The 15,293-nt window shown below is 39.8% G+C and overlaps 1 protein-coding gene across 4 annotated transcripts in view; it reads left to right on the top strand.

Moving 5' to 3' along the window:
• The window catches only part of l1cama (L1 cell adhesion molecule, paralog a), a 53,589-nt gene that overhangs the window by 25,763 nt on the left and 12,533 nt on the right, over nt 1–15,293 (top strand). For 3 of the 4 annotated variants that reach the window (XM_084428893.1, XM_084428894.1, XM_084428892.1), the window contains exons 2-9: nt 8,191–8,454; nt 11,118–11,220; nt 12,113–12,306; nt 13,595–13,717; nt 13,809–13,979; nt 14,440–14,554; nt 14,654–14,838; nt 15,117–15,248. In XM_084428893.1, coding sequence (XP_084285019.1) covers nt 8,322–8,454; nt 11,118–11,220; nt 12,113–12,306; nt 13,595–13,717; nt 13,809–13,979; nt 14,440–14,554; nt 14,654–14,838; nt 15,117–15,248 — 1,156 coding nt within the window. In that variant the 5' untranslated portion in view covers nt 8,191–8,321. Of the gene's footprint in view, nt 1–8,190; nt 8,455–9,913; nt 10,050–11,117; nt 11,221–12,112; nt 12,307–13,594; nt 13,718–13,808; nt 13,980–14,439; nt 14,555–14,653; nt 14,839–15,116; nt 15,249–15,293 lie in introns of those variants that run through there. The other variant, XM_084428895.1, reaches the window with a different exon arrangement.

Below are 15,293 nucleotides of genomic sequence, written 5' to 3'. Positions count from 1 at the left end.
TCTATCTCTCCTCTCTCTCCCTTCCCCCCTCAAGCTCTGTAAGAAATGTCTATACCCCCTTTTCCACCTTTCTTGTCTTAATGAACCCACTTCTTTACTTGAATTATTCACCAAGTCTTTTATTCCCTGTTTTTATTGTGTCTTAAGGGAAAAAACATCAATAAATAAATAAACCTGACGGCTACTGCCTAGTAATGTAACATGGAAAAAGACAACGGGAGGGATTTTTTTTCCTAGATGATTTTCCTTGTTGACATTGAGTGTGGTTAGAGCATAATATCTCGCAAACCGAAAAGCGTCAGATAGATTCATGTTTATAGTGAGTTGCAAGCTTGATCATGTGTATGCTGCATGACTCCAAGATATCTTCCCCGTGTGTGTGTGTGTGTGCGTGCATGCCTGTGAATAACTGAATTTGTATGTCCATGTGTGGAGGAGATGCTGTGGAGACCCCGTTGCCATGGTAACGTGGATGGAGCAAGTGGGCGGTAGCCCCTCTGACAACCTTTATTTTCTACAGCTTTCTGTGTCTCTGATATTAACCCTTAACCTAGATAAACAGTGAGGGGGAAGCATGAGCGAGGGTTTTTAGAAAACAAGAACCAGAATAATTACGGAAAAAAAGCTCTGCCGGTCTTAGGCTCGGTGTTCCGCAAACATTGCATCAGTACCGATCTAAGATACAGGTCAGTTGTCAGGTGGTTAGGGCGACTCTCTGCTCTCCTGTGCGCTCCTGTGCTGTCGGCACACATCAGAGGCCTTTATGAAGATGAGAGGCCGCATTCACACAGGGGGACCCTTGGGTAAACCGCATAGGATGTCAAGTCAATAAAGCAGCGAAATATCGCCTCAAGTCAGCAGTGTGGTGATCTGGGTGCACTTTAGAACTGTCCAAAGCCGGGCAAAGAGGAGTGTGTGCTTATGTCCTTCTGTGAAGAACAGATAAACTAAAGTGTATCGTATCAAGGGAGTCAAAGAGACCTGTTCATCCTTTTATAAAAGGGAGAGAGAAATAATATCCTATCCTCTATAGTTTATAGTTTCTCTTGTTATTTTGAATGCTCTGTTTGTACACCCTACAGTGTTTCCTACAGAATTATATTTTTGCAGTAAGGGGGAGTCACCATCCATCCTGTACTATTATGTAGAAATAGACCTTTATTACAAAAGAAAAACGTTGTTATATAGACAGCAAGCTTCATTTCGTTATGGATAATAACTTGCAGTTCAGTAATAGGTCAGATGTTGATTCAGTGAGTAACCAATCAGTTCAGTTCATAGGAGGATTCGTCAGACTGATCCAAATCGGTAACTTGCACTGATGGTTAGGGTTAGTAGACTAAGGGGTTAGGGTTAGTAGAATGTACTTGCCAAGTTACTTATAGTCAGTAGAATGTCTGTTGGGGGAAGCAGACAGTCTACTAACTAATACTTTACTAATTCTGTTATGGAGTTGATCGACATGTACAGTAGGTGCAATGTTACTTGGAGTCAACAGAATGTCTAAAGGGGGCCATCAAAATAGTGTTACCGTATTTTTTTTTTCTAGCTGCTAAACGATAAAAACATTGTGATCTAATCAGAACAGACCAAGAAACCACTCTTGTCAATAATAAGAGAAATCACAATGTCTGAGTCTTATGATTGACAACCTACTGTACCATTGCTAATACAGCAAAAGGTACATATACAGTATATTACAGTCCAGAAAATCCCTTGCTCACAAATATTCCGATATTGCATAACCATCTCATTCAAGCTAACCAGCTTAGCTTGAATGACGGATGTCTGCTCTAAACAAATTAGAGTCATCTGGGTTTTGAATTGAAGATGTTTATAATATCGTTGTAATCAAAAAAAATTTGGCCATCCTGTCATGTGATCTCAGGTGGTATGTCGTGATCTGGTTTGTTACGGAAAAAAACAAGAGTTTCACATTCATCCAGGCCACCTCATAAACCCACAGCAAAAAAAAAACACGATTGTTGCAATCATAAATAGCTTTTAAGAATAATAAAACAGATTTTGGGAAAGAGGCACTCACCTGAAAGACGTTTCTTGCCAATAATATCACGATTCACGTTGTTTTTTTACTCCATCACATTCAATACAGCCTGCAAACTCAAATTCGCAACTCGGGTAAATATGATTTCTTTTGCTGTATAAAATTCAACAACAGCGGCATAGATTCACTACTGTGCAGGAAACACCAGTGCGCATGTTTAAAAGACAAACATTGTTCTCAATAGAATATTGACTTTTTATTAGTGAGCAATAATTGCTGCTTTCACTACTATCGTCTGAGCATAATGGGATCAATGTAATCCTTAATCTAGCATTCCATGCACACTATTGTGTGGAGCTTGTCTGCTTGAATCAGGGACCAGTAGTATTTTTCCTCTACCTCGCTTGATGCACTTAACCCTTGAGTTACGTGCAACAGGTTCATGCAAATAGGATGCTGGTCTTTAAGAAGACCCAGACACAGGGATGTCTGTGTGCACAGAGAGGGACAATCTGGTCCCGGACCAAATATATGGTGAACAAACTGATATGAATTATGAATTTAGGTGAATTCAGGGCAAATTGTATCGGTAGGGAAGGCCAGGCTATAAATAATTTACCCTGCAGGGGGTCTCTGTAAATTACTGGCCCCCCTCTATGTCTCCTTGTCTTCTGCCACTCCTCTTTTTTCCCATTACCTTCAGTCACCTATCTCCTCCCCCTCTTTTTTCCTGTCCTTCTTTTTGTGTTGCTGTCCGTCGCTCGGCTTTCCAGACAGACAGACCCTCAGGGAGGTCTTGAGGGTGGAGGGCAAGCATGTATTCATTTATTCCCCATCTCTCTCTCTCACTCTCTCTCTCTCTCCTTCAGTCTTTGACACGCATCCTCACAGTTGGAGGTGGTAAATATTTAAAGAGGTGGCATGACAGAGCCCAGCCCTTATAAACACATACTGTACAGATGACTTTCACTGGATAAACACTCTTAGTGCCACTGTGGTTTAGGAAAACGGCAGAACGCAGGGTATTGTTTGAAGATAGCGCCTGTATGTAGATTAATATTTGCACTTTTTTTTTTTTCTAATTTTAAATGAGTGTGCTAGAATACATATTCTCACTAGTTGCTTGAGGGTGCAGGGGAAATAATTATGCAAGCAGTAGATGATGATTTTAGAACAGATAAGAGATATTACATCTCAGAACAGTGAAGTCTACACTGTCTCCTGCTGGTTTTTCTTGTAGCCTGTATAATCTGAGGTCGTTGTGATTTTGCCAAGTAAGACATGTTCCTGGATCAACATCTTTTGTTGATCCTGGAACAACAATCCTGTTCAAAAATATAGTTCTAACCCTATCCCCATACTTAAACCTAACTCTACCCATAACTTATCCCTAAAATCAGAGGGAAATGATAGGTGAATAACACTGATGTAGAAGGACCTAACCCTGGTTGTAAGCCTAAACTTGACATTAACTGTAAACCTATCCCTCAGATTTTGGAATTTACCTCAGATTGGAATGTTGTTCCAGAATCAACAAAGATGTTGATCCAGGGACATGCTTTACTTGGTGAAAGACTCTTTGTTTGTAATTGGCACTTCTACTTCATCCTCTCAAACGATGTCTGGTTATTTATGTTGTAGATACATTGGCCCGATATATATACTACTGTACACAAATTTGCGGTCGGTAATATTTTTCAATGTTAAAAGAATTGTGTTGAAAGAAGTCTCTTATGCTCGCAAAGGCTGTATTTATTCGATCAAAATACAATAAACATTTTTTATTTCATTGCCATTTAAAATAACTGTTTTCGGATAACCTCAGGATCAAATAAGAGCAGGATTTACACTTCTAGAATCCCAATATAATCTCTGACATGACTGGAATAATGATAAAGGAAGAAGTTTAGCTTTCAGCTGTTCAGCAAGTTGGTCCACAGACGATTATATAACACCACATAAAAAAAAAAATGTTTTACACTATTAATGTACTTGAATAAGAACCTACCTTTTCTTGTTCCAAAGCTCTTGTATTTAGAAGCTTAAACATTTACTACAGTCATTTTTAGAAGCTGTGTTCCACATAACCTTTGCTGTGATTACATTCAAAACAACAACTTTCTCTGATGATATCATTCGCATTTTTCCACTGAAATTCATGCAGTATGTGCTGTGAGTGAAGTGTTATGCTCCATTTCGCAAAGATAATTGTTTGTTTTTCAGTTGCCTCAGGGTTGGCATTACAGAGTTTGTTTATGTGGGATGCTGCATCAATTCTCTGTGGCGCTGAAAGCATGGTATGTTTATTATGACTATTATTGGTTTTTTTTGTTTTTTTTGCATGCACATCTGTTCTACGAAAACTACATAATTGCCTTCGGTCCCCGTCCGCTGCAGGGAACCAGTGACGTTTAGTCTATGACCTTAGGTAATGAGGCAGGTGACAGGATTAGATACTATCAGCAACAGCTGCACAGCAGCGCTGAGAGACCCTGGCCATTGTCAATCTCTCTCACATCAGCAATAGAGGCCATGTAAGCCGTGATAGACAAGGTTCTTATCAGCATGTTGGGGTTCAAGTAGTGCCTGGAGCTCATTTCATGGAAATGAGACACTCCCCTTCAGTTCCACACCCTCAAACCCCTCCTTTCCTGCTTTATTCTCTGCAAGCCAGTCATGCTTGACTTGGTCACCTAGTTAGCGGGTACTGCTTGATCACATGTTACTGGGTACTTATTTGATTGGCAGTTGGCTCCCTCCGGAGCAGAAGTGTGACAGGCCTAATCGGACTACGCTCAGCACCTCTCAGTGCCAATGAAATCCAATGAAGGCCCGACTCGATTCATCCTCATTTGATGGCATTTGTTAAAGGCCAACGGAGGCTTACCTGGCATCTAATTGGCTGCTTACACATCCCCCTCCCCCTCTGATCAGTTAATACTAATATCACCGAGTCTAGAGGATGAAAGGTGACTGATTGATTTGGGCAGCTGTGTGATTTAATGGAGGAATGGATTACTGTCTTGGCTGTCATCTTCTTACACCCTTTCCACTCCTCCTTTTTTTCCTCTCCTCTTGCTTTCACCAAGAGATTTGCAGGCACAGCGCTGATACGAGGTGACTCGTATAAGAGGTGATTGTGCTTAATAAGCCACGTAATCCAAGATTGAGGCGCTACACCAACATTATGTGTATGATCTGCTATATGTGACCTGTAAGTAACATTATGTGGGTCCTCAGTTCTAGTTAAAACAGCAAGAATTTCAACCAAGAAATTTTCACCAGCATAAAGAATGTACGATATTATTGCTACCATATCAGTTTTTAATTTCAGTATACAAATATTGGCTGATATATATCCAATATTTAATTGTGCATTGTCATTTCCACAGTTTGTACATGTAGAATACCTTTGCCGTCATCTAAAAGCTTATCTTAAAAACACTTGTACGTGTAATCTTTAGCAAATCTCAAAATGTGTATCCATTTTTCATACTGTAGCTACATCATAAAGTTGTGATGCCTCAATTCACTTGTAGAATTTAAAATTATTTATTTAATAGTATAGAATTTTAGACTGACCCCTTATCAGTTATCAGCCAGAACATGAAAACAATTAAGGTGCGGTCACATTTACCACTGCGAATTTTCACGGGTGGAATTCCAATTTCAATAGAAATTCACACGATCGGGATCGTGAGGGCGGGTGCGCAGATTCTGCAATGAAGACTCGTCATGTTTACTAACAGAAATTTGGATTCATGACGATTGTGCGGTACGTGAGCCCAAGTTTATTTGTATGGGGCATTTCCCACATGCCAATAGTTTTGATTTAAATAAACTTGTTTAGGCTTGCCGTTTATTTCTATTATGATTTCCTATTATTAATTCTGCACTAAATTTTTTATTTAAATACTTACATTTTCAGTTCTGTTTGTTCTGAATACCATTAAACTTAAAGGATTTGTTGAGTGAGGGGAACAAAAAAAAGCATGTTTATATGTTTGTAAACGTTGTTTGTAAATGTTGTTGTTGTTGTTTTTTTTGTTTTTGTTTTTTTGTAGAAAATTGTATAGATTTTCGAGAAGCGTTTCGCTGCAGCCTACATTGAACATCTAACCCGGCCCACATCCAAGTGTGACATCAGAAGCCACGCCTATGTCCAAATACGTCAAACCAGTTCAGCGAAAACTTCTTAAGATTCTTAAGATTTTATTGGTCATGTCAATCTGATTGCCTACACCAAACACTGATCCCTAAACCTACCTATCACTGTAACCTTAAATTAGTTGCAATGGATCAAAATTGGATCAGGTTCGATTTTCTGTGTTTTTCGCATCCGTAGCAAGCATTTTGAGAGTTGTTTTGACAATTCACAGCCACCGAATGACGAATACGAAAAATTGCATACGAATATTTCAGACTCAGTGTGCAAGGACCTTAAACACTTTTTCATTTACTTCTTATATTTTTCTTTTTATGACAGACCGCACTGAAACACACTCAAAACCTACCCTTACACTTAAAAAAAAACTTTCAATCGGAAACCTACATACAACAAAATGGGTTTCTGGGGCGGGATGGGGAGTCACAAGGTGACGTATTGGACACGGACGTGGCTTCTTACATCACACTTGGATGAGGGCGGGTTTGGATGTCCACCGCAGGATGCAGCAAGCCCTCCTTGGGATTTTTTGTTTAATGCATGTTAAAGGGTCTGCCACTAGGGGCAGCAGAGGTAGCTGGAAAGAGCCAGGGTGGCGAGTCTGGCGACCTCCAAAGAGGTTTTCTCAGGGGCCTTGTGAGACTGTGATCCAGCCCTATGGTCATGTGGACCAGCACCAAACCACCATAGACCTTCCCGAAACCTCTTGGAAATTCATGCTAGTCTGAGCCTTGTGCTTTACTCCTCCTTCAACCTTTCCTTCTGCTCCAAGGTCACTCAGCTCCAGGGTTTGGCACCAGTAGGGTACAGCGGTGCCCAGCTAAAGATATGCATAGCTGCCAGCAGCTGTCAGACACGCTCTTCCCGAGCCAACAAAAATATCCACCTCTCGCTTGTTATTTAGTTTCATCCCCATTCTCTGCCTGAAGTTTTTATCACAAGTCCTTGGGGAGCTCCTTTTTGTACTGTATTGTGATCAAGGCAAGTGAATGAAATCTTGCTTGATCCAGTGATAGAGCTGATAAATGGAGCTGCACACGTAGGTCTTTGTGGTGTCATTTGGCAGGCCCAGGTACAGATGGAGAACTCCTCCTGCGGCGTAGCTCATAAGCCTGTGGCGTGAGCGATAGCTGCTCTAATAGATGCATATCTTTTCCATTAAAAAGGGCTCCTCAAAAAGACCCAGACAATGTTTCATATTCATCTTTTTGCTTGCACCGGCCTCCATTCATCATTATCCATTAATGGCATGACCATTAAGATCTTCTGAGATCTTGCTGAGGAAATTCATTGAGTAAATGGCTTTGAGGTCACAGTTGATCTGTGCTTGAGATAAGGACATTTTGCCATGTGCTACTACTGATGGTCACTTCATCTATAAAATGATGTCTAGTATTTATTTCAATGGGATGTATTGTATTCTGTTTTCAATTAAGTCTTTCAGACATAAGTGGCCACACTATATATTTAAGTGCCTTGATATAGAAGTTTTAGCTGATGCAGAATATGTTAATTTTATAACTGATAACTACATTTAAAGCATAACAATTTTAATGTAGGGCAGGCTATAGTAGAAAGGGAAAAATCTATTATATTACTCTACCAATATCAGATAATAATAATAATATTATTATTATTTAAATATTAACCAACAAAAAGTACCTGGTACTACCATAGTTGTTGGACTACCATGGTATTGTTTGAAGTACCTTGGAGTACAATGCACAGTTAATAGCATGGTACATGAAATGATTTTAATAATCATTTTGTACCATGGTATTCCATCTGAAATTATCACTTCACCATGTTACCATTGCATCTTTTTGTAATGGTTGACAATATTTTCACAACATATCATCCACCTTCATTTTTTTTTACATGCACCCAACTCCACCCCTCTCTCTGGCTCTTCTGGCTCACTCTGTCCTGGGCCATGTGGAAGTGTTTTTTTCTCTACGCATGTGGGTCTGCCCTTCCAACCCCTCCCTCCATCACGCTCTCTCTCCCTCTTCTCTTGCAGTGAGAGTGCATCAGGAGTGTGTGGACCTGAGCGAAACATACAGGAAGAAGAAACGGTGAAGACTGCTCTTCTCTGATTGGGATAATCTGAGATTTTCTGGCCCGTTGTGTTTGTGCCTGCCAGCAGGTGCAATGCCTGCCACGTCACTACAGCAGGTGGGCAGCAGGGGGCGATGTGCTGCTCTCCTGCTCCCTCTCCTCCCTCTCCTCCTGCTGTCTGTGGCTCCAAAGCCCGGGGACACCATGATCAACATCCCTTCCAAATGTGAGTACAGGATTTGACATTAAATTAAATGTTAAGTGCATGGCGAGTGTGTGTGCGTGTTTTTTAAATTTTTTTTATTGATTTTTGCAGAATTATAATGTTTGCTATGGCTTATTGTTAGGTGAATGTGAGATAAAAAGTGCAGAATGAGCAGTTATAAGCGAGTTTAATTGCTCAATTGATTATACTATTGACCTGAATGCCTAGTACAGGCCTGATTGGAAAGGACAGTCAAGCGCACAGTGATTGAAACCCACCTGAGCAGGAACTGTGAAAACAGCAGCTTCTACAAGCTTCCTAAATCTATTAACAGCACTGGGTTTGTTGCTATTATTGTACATCTGCAATTTAAGATTGCAGTCATGTATCAGTGTAACAGAGCATCTCTCTTTCCCGCCGCTCCAAACACACACACACACACACACACAAAAGAAGAGGAAAAAGACTAGATTATGAAAAATACAAAACAGAAATGCACCAGAATGAGATGTCAGTGAAAAATTACATCTGCATGAAAGGTCACGATTTCTCTTGACTTCAATTAGTGACCTTTAAATGGGAAACATAGACACGATGGATGTGATCATTGAGATCGACAACACACCAGGGCTCTCAAGTTTTGAAGACAGGCAAGAGTGACCCCAGCCCCCACCCCCGTCGCCCCCCCACCCCCCACCCCCCACTCCCTGCGTTTTTCCACGTGAGAAATACAATGTGTGGCAGGAGTGTGTGACAAAAGACCGAAATGAGAGACTGTCACGCTCAATGCGTGACACTTGAGAGCCCCCGACACATCCACATTAAAATGTCTGACCGAGTCCGGCCCATATGCTAACGTTCTGTTCCTGTCTCCCTGCCGTGTTGCAGTTTTCAGACATTCAGCGCGTTTGTTTTCTTATTAAGTTGTTGGGACTGCAGTACCAAGCAGTCTTGCAAAGGGTGGTTGAAGTCAAAGGAAAGAAAATGGCTAGATAGGGAGGGAGTTTATTTTAGCTCTGCTTTGCCAGCATCTTGTTATCTCTAGTGTGCCTCTTGTTGGCCAGCTGAACTGCAGTCCAGGTGTCTGAGCTGGCATCATGTGTTTTCTTTGTTTCACCTCCAAACAGTGTAATCATAACATTTTGTTTTATTTAAAGGATTAATGCAATCTAGGTGGTGGTGGGGAAGTCAGGATTTGCCTTCACTGTTGGAGCAAATGTTGTCACGAGGATAGTGTAACCTCATATTAACAACAAATAATGTCAAAATGGTTTCTGTGAGGGTTAAGAGATATAAAAAAATCTATATAAAAACAAGTCAATAGAAAGTTCACACCATGACAGAAGAACAAATGCGTGTTTATGTGCACTTCTTAAAATGCCCTTGCAAATACAGTAAAGCATCTAATCCTCATTAGGGTGCTGGTAGTTGTAATTAGCTTTACTTAGGAATAATAGTCACAGGCATAGGTTATGTGTATGTGTGTGCATGTTCTATGTGTTCTTGTGTGTACAATATAAGTGCATGCTGTCGGTGTGCATTACTGTACTGTAAACTAAAAAGATTGGTTTTTTTGTTTTTTCCGCTGACCAAATGGACAGACAAAATAAGACACTGTGAGTATTTCTAGCATATGTCTATACATGCACTGACTCTACTCCACTAACATTTCCCAGACTCATTCCAATAACGGAACACAGCCTGCAGCAAACAGCCCAAACTGATCAGCTGAGATATTTGTTTGTTATATTTAGAAGTGTGGGAATGATTTTATTTTATTTTTATTGAGGGTGCATTAAGGCATGAGTCTTTTAAAATGAATGATTATCTTCGGTAGATGGGTGAGGTGTGGCCATGCCTCCCAGTTATAATGGTTAATGGCCCATAAAATGGTCCATCACCAGGGATTACTTTAATTTTTGAACAGTTTACTTTTTTAATCTGCGTTTTTTTCTTCTTCTTATAGAGTCATAGATAGATAGATAGATAGATAGATAGATAGATAGATAGATTGACAGATATATGAGGATATAAGCTGCATAGTGAGGGATCACTGTAACCATTCCCAGACATCAGTGTTGTTATGTGTCCAGTATAAGCACTTGTTTATAGCCTCAGTGACTCTGTCAGTAGATTACATCACTAATGCTTTATGCTCTCGTTGTCTGCCTCTCTTATTCATTCCTCAAGTCTAATTTTCTTCCTGCTCTCCAATTCTTTCACGGGCCACTCATCCGTAAAACAACAGACACTTAGATAACATCTCGGGTCTCTGGACGCTTTACACCGTGCTCTTCATTTCCATCTTTTCACTTGGGAGTTTCTAATGATATGGACGAAATTCCGTTTCCTGGAACTAATCGAGTGAGTGTTGAGGAGATTCAGAGGCACTTGCTTCAGAACATTGTTGAGGTTTAGTGGGAAACTTAACTGAAGTCAGTGGCGCTGCGGATCATTAAGTTGTTTTGAATATTGTGATTACAGCAGGTCAGCGTAAAGGCTGCTCAACTCCTGTGACTAATATGCGTTCATCATCCACGTCTGAAGCAACTTACAAATGAGCTGTTATTATAGCTTTTTGGAATGTCTGTTTCTATTTTAAGGGTGTTGCTTTGCTAACTCCACAGTTTGCAGAAATATACAGGGTAATTGAATGTTTTGAGTGTGATGCACTCTCTCCTCAGTGAAAAGCCCCCCTGTGATCACTGCCCAGCCAGTGTCTATCACCACCTTTTCAGCAGATGACATCGCACTCACCTGTGAGGCAACTGGGAATCCCCCACCCATGTTAGTATCCATAGCAACACAGTTACATAATTTGGTAACCGGTTATTTGAAGCCTTTATATATTGCTTTTTTTGCATTGTATTCATTCATAAATAATTGTAGCCACAATTACATAACCAATACACATTTAAACCTATTATCATATGATGCATTTTAAAGATTTTAAAGAATTGGACTTTAATGGCTTTTATGTCTGGTAGTTTAGTCATATGTCTATATTCCATGGAAGACTAGGATTGTCACTTAAAAATAAAATAAAGAATTGATCAATTTATTAATTCAAAAATAAAAATGCAAATAATCACTTTGTAAACTATTTAATTCTTTAGAATTTATTTAATTTCGAAATGTAGTTGTTTACATTTTTTTAATGATTTTTAAATGTTTTTAAAAATGTAATGCATCCTTGTTGAATAGATGTATTAAAGGGATACTTTAAGTTGTTCCAAACCTATATGAATTTCTTTCTTGTTTTGTGTTCAACAGAGGATATTTTGAAGAATATGGGTAACCAAAGAGTTGACCATCAACATCAACCATCAACTTTTTGGTTACCAACATTCTTCAAAATAACTTATTTTGTGTTCAACAGAAGAAAGAAATTTATACAGGTTTGGAACAACATGAGGGAGAGTAAATGATGATAGAATTCACATTTTTGGGTGAACTTTCCCTTTAATGTCTTTTTATAAAGAAAAATATTGCTGACTTTTGAATGGTGTATACCGTACAGGCTTTTTACAGATAATTTATTACTAATCTTAGAAGGGATTAATTGAGAAAAAAATACTAATTTGTCACTATAGCAATTTAATTTATGGATGTTATTTTCTATGTTATTTATAAATAAATAAAAATACTGTCACTTATTTCTTATCTGTATCCTTGCTAGGTTCCGCTGGGTGAAGGATGGTTTGGAGTTTGACCCCTCTAAAGACCCTGACCTCTCAGTGTCCAGAGATTCTGGGACCTTCTCGTTGACAGCCAAGGATGGACCCATCCACCAGTATCAGGGCAGATATAACTGCTACGCATCCAACGAGCTCGGCACGGCCGTGTCTAAAGAGGCTCGTATTATCACAGAGAGTAAGTCACTCTCATTACCACAACATTATAGAGCAGCACACTTATGATTGCCTGTTTGATATCCCTGACGTTACCACATGTGGCGAGTTTTCTGTTGAGAGAATCTGGCGTACAGCAGATAACAGCCCAAAATCAAGCCCCCTGCCCCCTGTCGTGTGTCATATGCAGAAATGGTCATTTAGAGGAAAATTACAGCTCATTGTGTGTGCCAGTCACACAAGCGCTTCGAAGAATTCCAGAACGAATATAAATCCCAGATTGCTTCCCAATTAGTTATCAAACACAACACTGTGAGTGGCTCATTGTAACAACAACAACACCACCACATCTATCTAGCAATCTACCTGTCTCCCTGTCCCGACCTCTCTGCCAGTTTCCCTGACAACAGTTACCTCAGAAACCAGTGTGAGTCGTGTAAGTGTGTCAGCGGGGACGACCACTCCTGGGATTAGTATGTGCAGGAAGTGAGGGTACTCAGCATGAGCATGGCTAACAATAGCCTGCGTATTATGAACTCCACACACAGCTGGTGCTGCTGGCCACATTAATATGTGCACCATCACACACGTATTTCATATCATTTCAAGTCAAGGCATCTTCTAAATAATGTTGTCGTTTTTAATTGCATTCTGGTGTTCCTTTGTTTTGTCAGCTGTGCTGTATATAATTACTTGCTAGCTAATTAGCATACTCTAGTTTCTCACAAGGATCAAATGTATTTTAAATGGTCGTTGTAAATAATAATTACAATTTTCCCCATCCATATCTGAGAATGAATTTAATAGTTTTTGTATTCATTTCATTTACACTAGTATTTAAAAGTTTGGAATCAGTAAGTGTCACTTTGTTGAAAGAAATTAATACTTTTTTATTTCTTTTTTTTTTAGCTAGGATACTTTAAAGTGATGTGAAGTGACAGTAAATACATTTATAATGTTACAAAAGATTTCTGCTTCAAATAAATGAACTTTCTTTTCATAAAAGAATCCTGAAAAAAAAAAATAATAATCACGGTTTCCACAACAATATTACACAGCGCAACTTTTTTTCAATATTGACAATAATAAGAAATATTTCTTGAGCACCAAATCAGCATATTAGAATGATTTCTGAAAGATCATGTGGCACTGAAGATAGAAATAGAATTAAAATAGAAAACAGTTCTTTTAAATTTTTTAATAAAATAAATGCAGCCTTGTTGAGCATAAGAGACTTTTTTTTTTAAACTTTATACATTTTTACCGACCCCAAACTTTTGAATGTAATTTTAATTCATTCTCTCTCGCAGACACTCCCACTCTACAGAAGGAGAAGAAGGTGTCAAAGAAGGTTGAGGAAGGAGAGAGTGTGGTGCTTCCCTGTAATCCTCCTAACAGCACTGTGGCCCCGGTCATCCACTGGATGGACAAAAGTTAGTCTGTTTTTATCCTGGTTTATCCGTGTTAAACATGAACAACATCTCAGCAATATCTATATACAGTATATGAAACTTTTTCTCTTAGGGCTGCGGCACATTCAGCAGAACGAGCGTGTGATTCAGGGTCGCGATGGAAACTTGTACTTCTCTCATGTGACTCCGGCAGACAGCCGAGATGACTACACCTGCAACACTCAGTTCCTCAGCGCATTCATCATCCAGCTCAAAGAGCCCATCAAACTCACTGTTGTCCCCTGTAAGTATCAAGGCAGAGTGGATGCTGACTGTCCTTGACAAACCAGAGCTATTTTATTAAACTTTTGAGCTGAACAGTAGAAAAGAGCATGACTTTTTAACATTGAGCTATTTGTAACATACAGTAACACAGTGTCTAAAATTCAATGAAAATACTGACAAACAGTGAGACTCGATTCAGCAACCAAAGATGTTTTTCTGTACATAGACTAAAAATGTAAAAATCACTGATGGGGTGGCTGTGTAGGGATGGACTATGTATGTATGTATGTATGTCTGTCTGTCTGTCTATCGTAATCAATCTAGTATCCTATCAATCCATCCACTGGGGATATTGTTTTAACTGTTTTGCCCAGCTTTAGTCCTGTGTGAACACCCACTTACTGCAGCTGTGATTGTTTACCATGCTCTCTCTCTCTCCTCATTTCCCTCAATAATTCTGTCTTTGTCTGTGTCTTTAGCTAACTCAGTGGTGCGCAACAGAAGGCCACAAATGATGCAACCCACTGGCTTCCGCAGCTCCTACCTGGTGCTCAGTGGCCAAGACCTAGACCTGGAATGCATTGTTCAGGGCCTGTAAGTCAAACCTGATCTGGCTTTCAGAGTTTTCACTTACTTAAAAAGTGTACTTCAAAAGTGTTCTGTTTGTTTGCATCCTGTTCTTTCCCTCATTAGGCCGGCTCCCAGTATCCAGTGGATCAGGAAAGATGGAGTTCTGTCTGAGTCACGCACCTCCACTGACAGTTATAACAGAGTTCTGCGCTTTAAGAATATCTCAGAGTCTGACGGTGGCGAGTACCAATGTACCGCCACAAATCTGCAAGGCATGATCTCTCACACCTACAGCATCACTGTGGAAGGTACTGTATGCTTCACACTGCCAGATCACTTTCTCTGCAGATTTAGATGTGGGGTGTGAACTTGAGGAGATAATTGGGAAGATGACTAAAAATAACTTAAAATTACACTTTGCTGACAAAAGAAACGATCTCAGTCAGGATTTACATTGTTAGCCTTGCATGATTGGTGTATAATTGCTTAATAAAAGCTTATTGCCTACTTTGCATCCCTTCTGGAAAGTTGTACAATTGTTGCCAGAGACTTTTCATGATTAGTTGTTTGTTTTGTGGTGGTCTAGCTGCCCCATATTGGACGAAAGAACCAAAGAGCCAGCTGTACGCCCCGGGAGAGACGGTCAAACTGGAATGTAAGGCTGACGGCATTCCCAGCCCTGAGGTCAACTGGAGCATCAATGGCAATCTTCTTACTGGTAACCGACTCAGTCAGGAAACATTCCATGTCTTAATGCAGGGTT

The sequence above is a fragment of the Rutilus rutilus genome (genome assembly GCF_951802725.1).
Source record: "Rutilus rutilus genome assembly, chromosome: 13".
Classification (NCBI taxonomy): Eukaryota; Metazoa; Chordata; class Actinopteri; order Cypriniformes; family Leuciscidae; genus Rutilus; species Rutilus rutilus.
The sequence above is the reverse complement of the archived record's forward strand: the minus strand, read 5'-3'. Positions and strand labels throughout refer to the sequence as shown.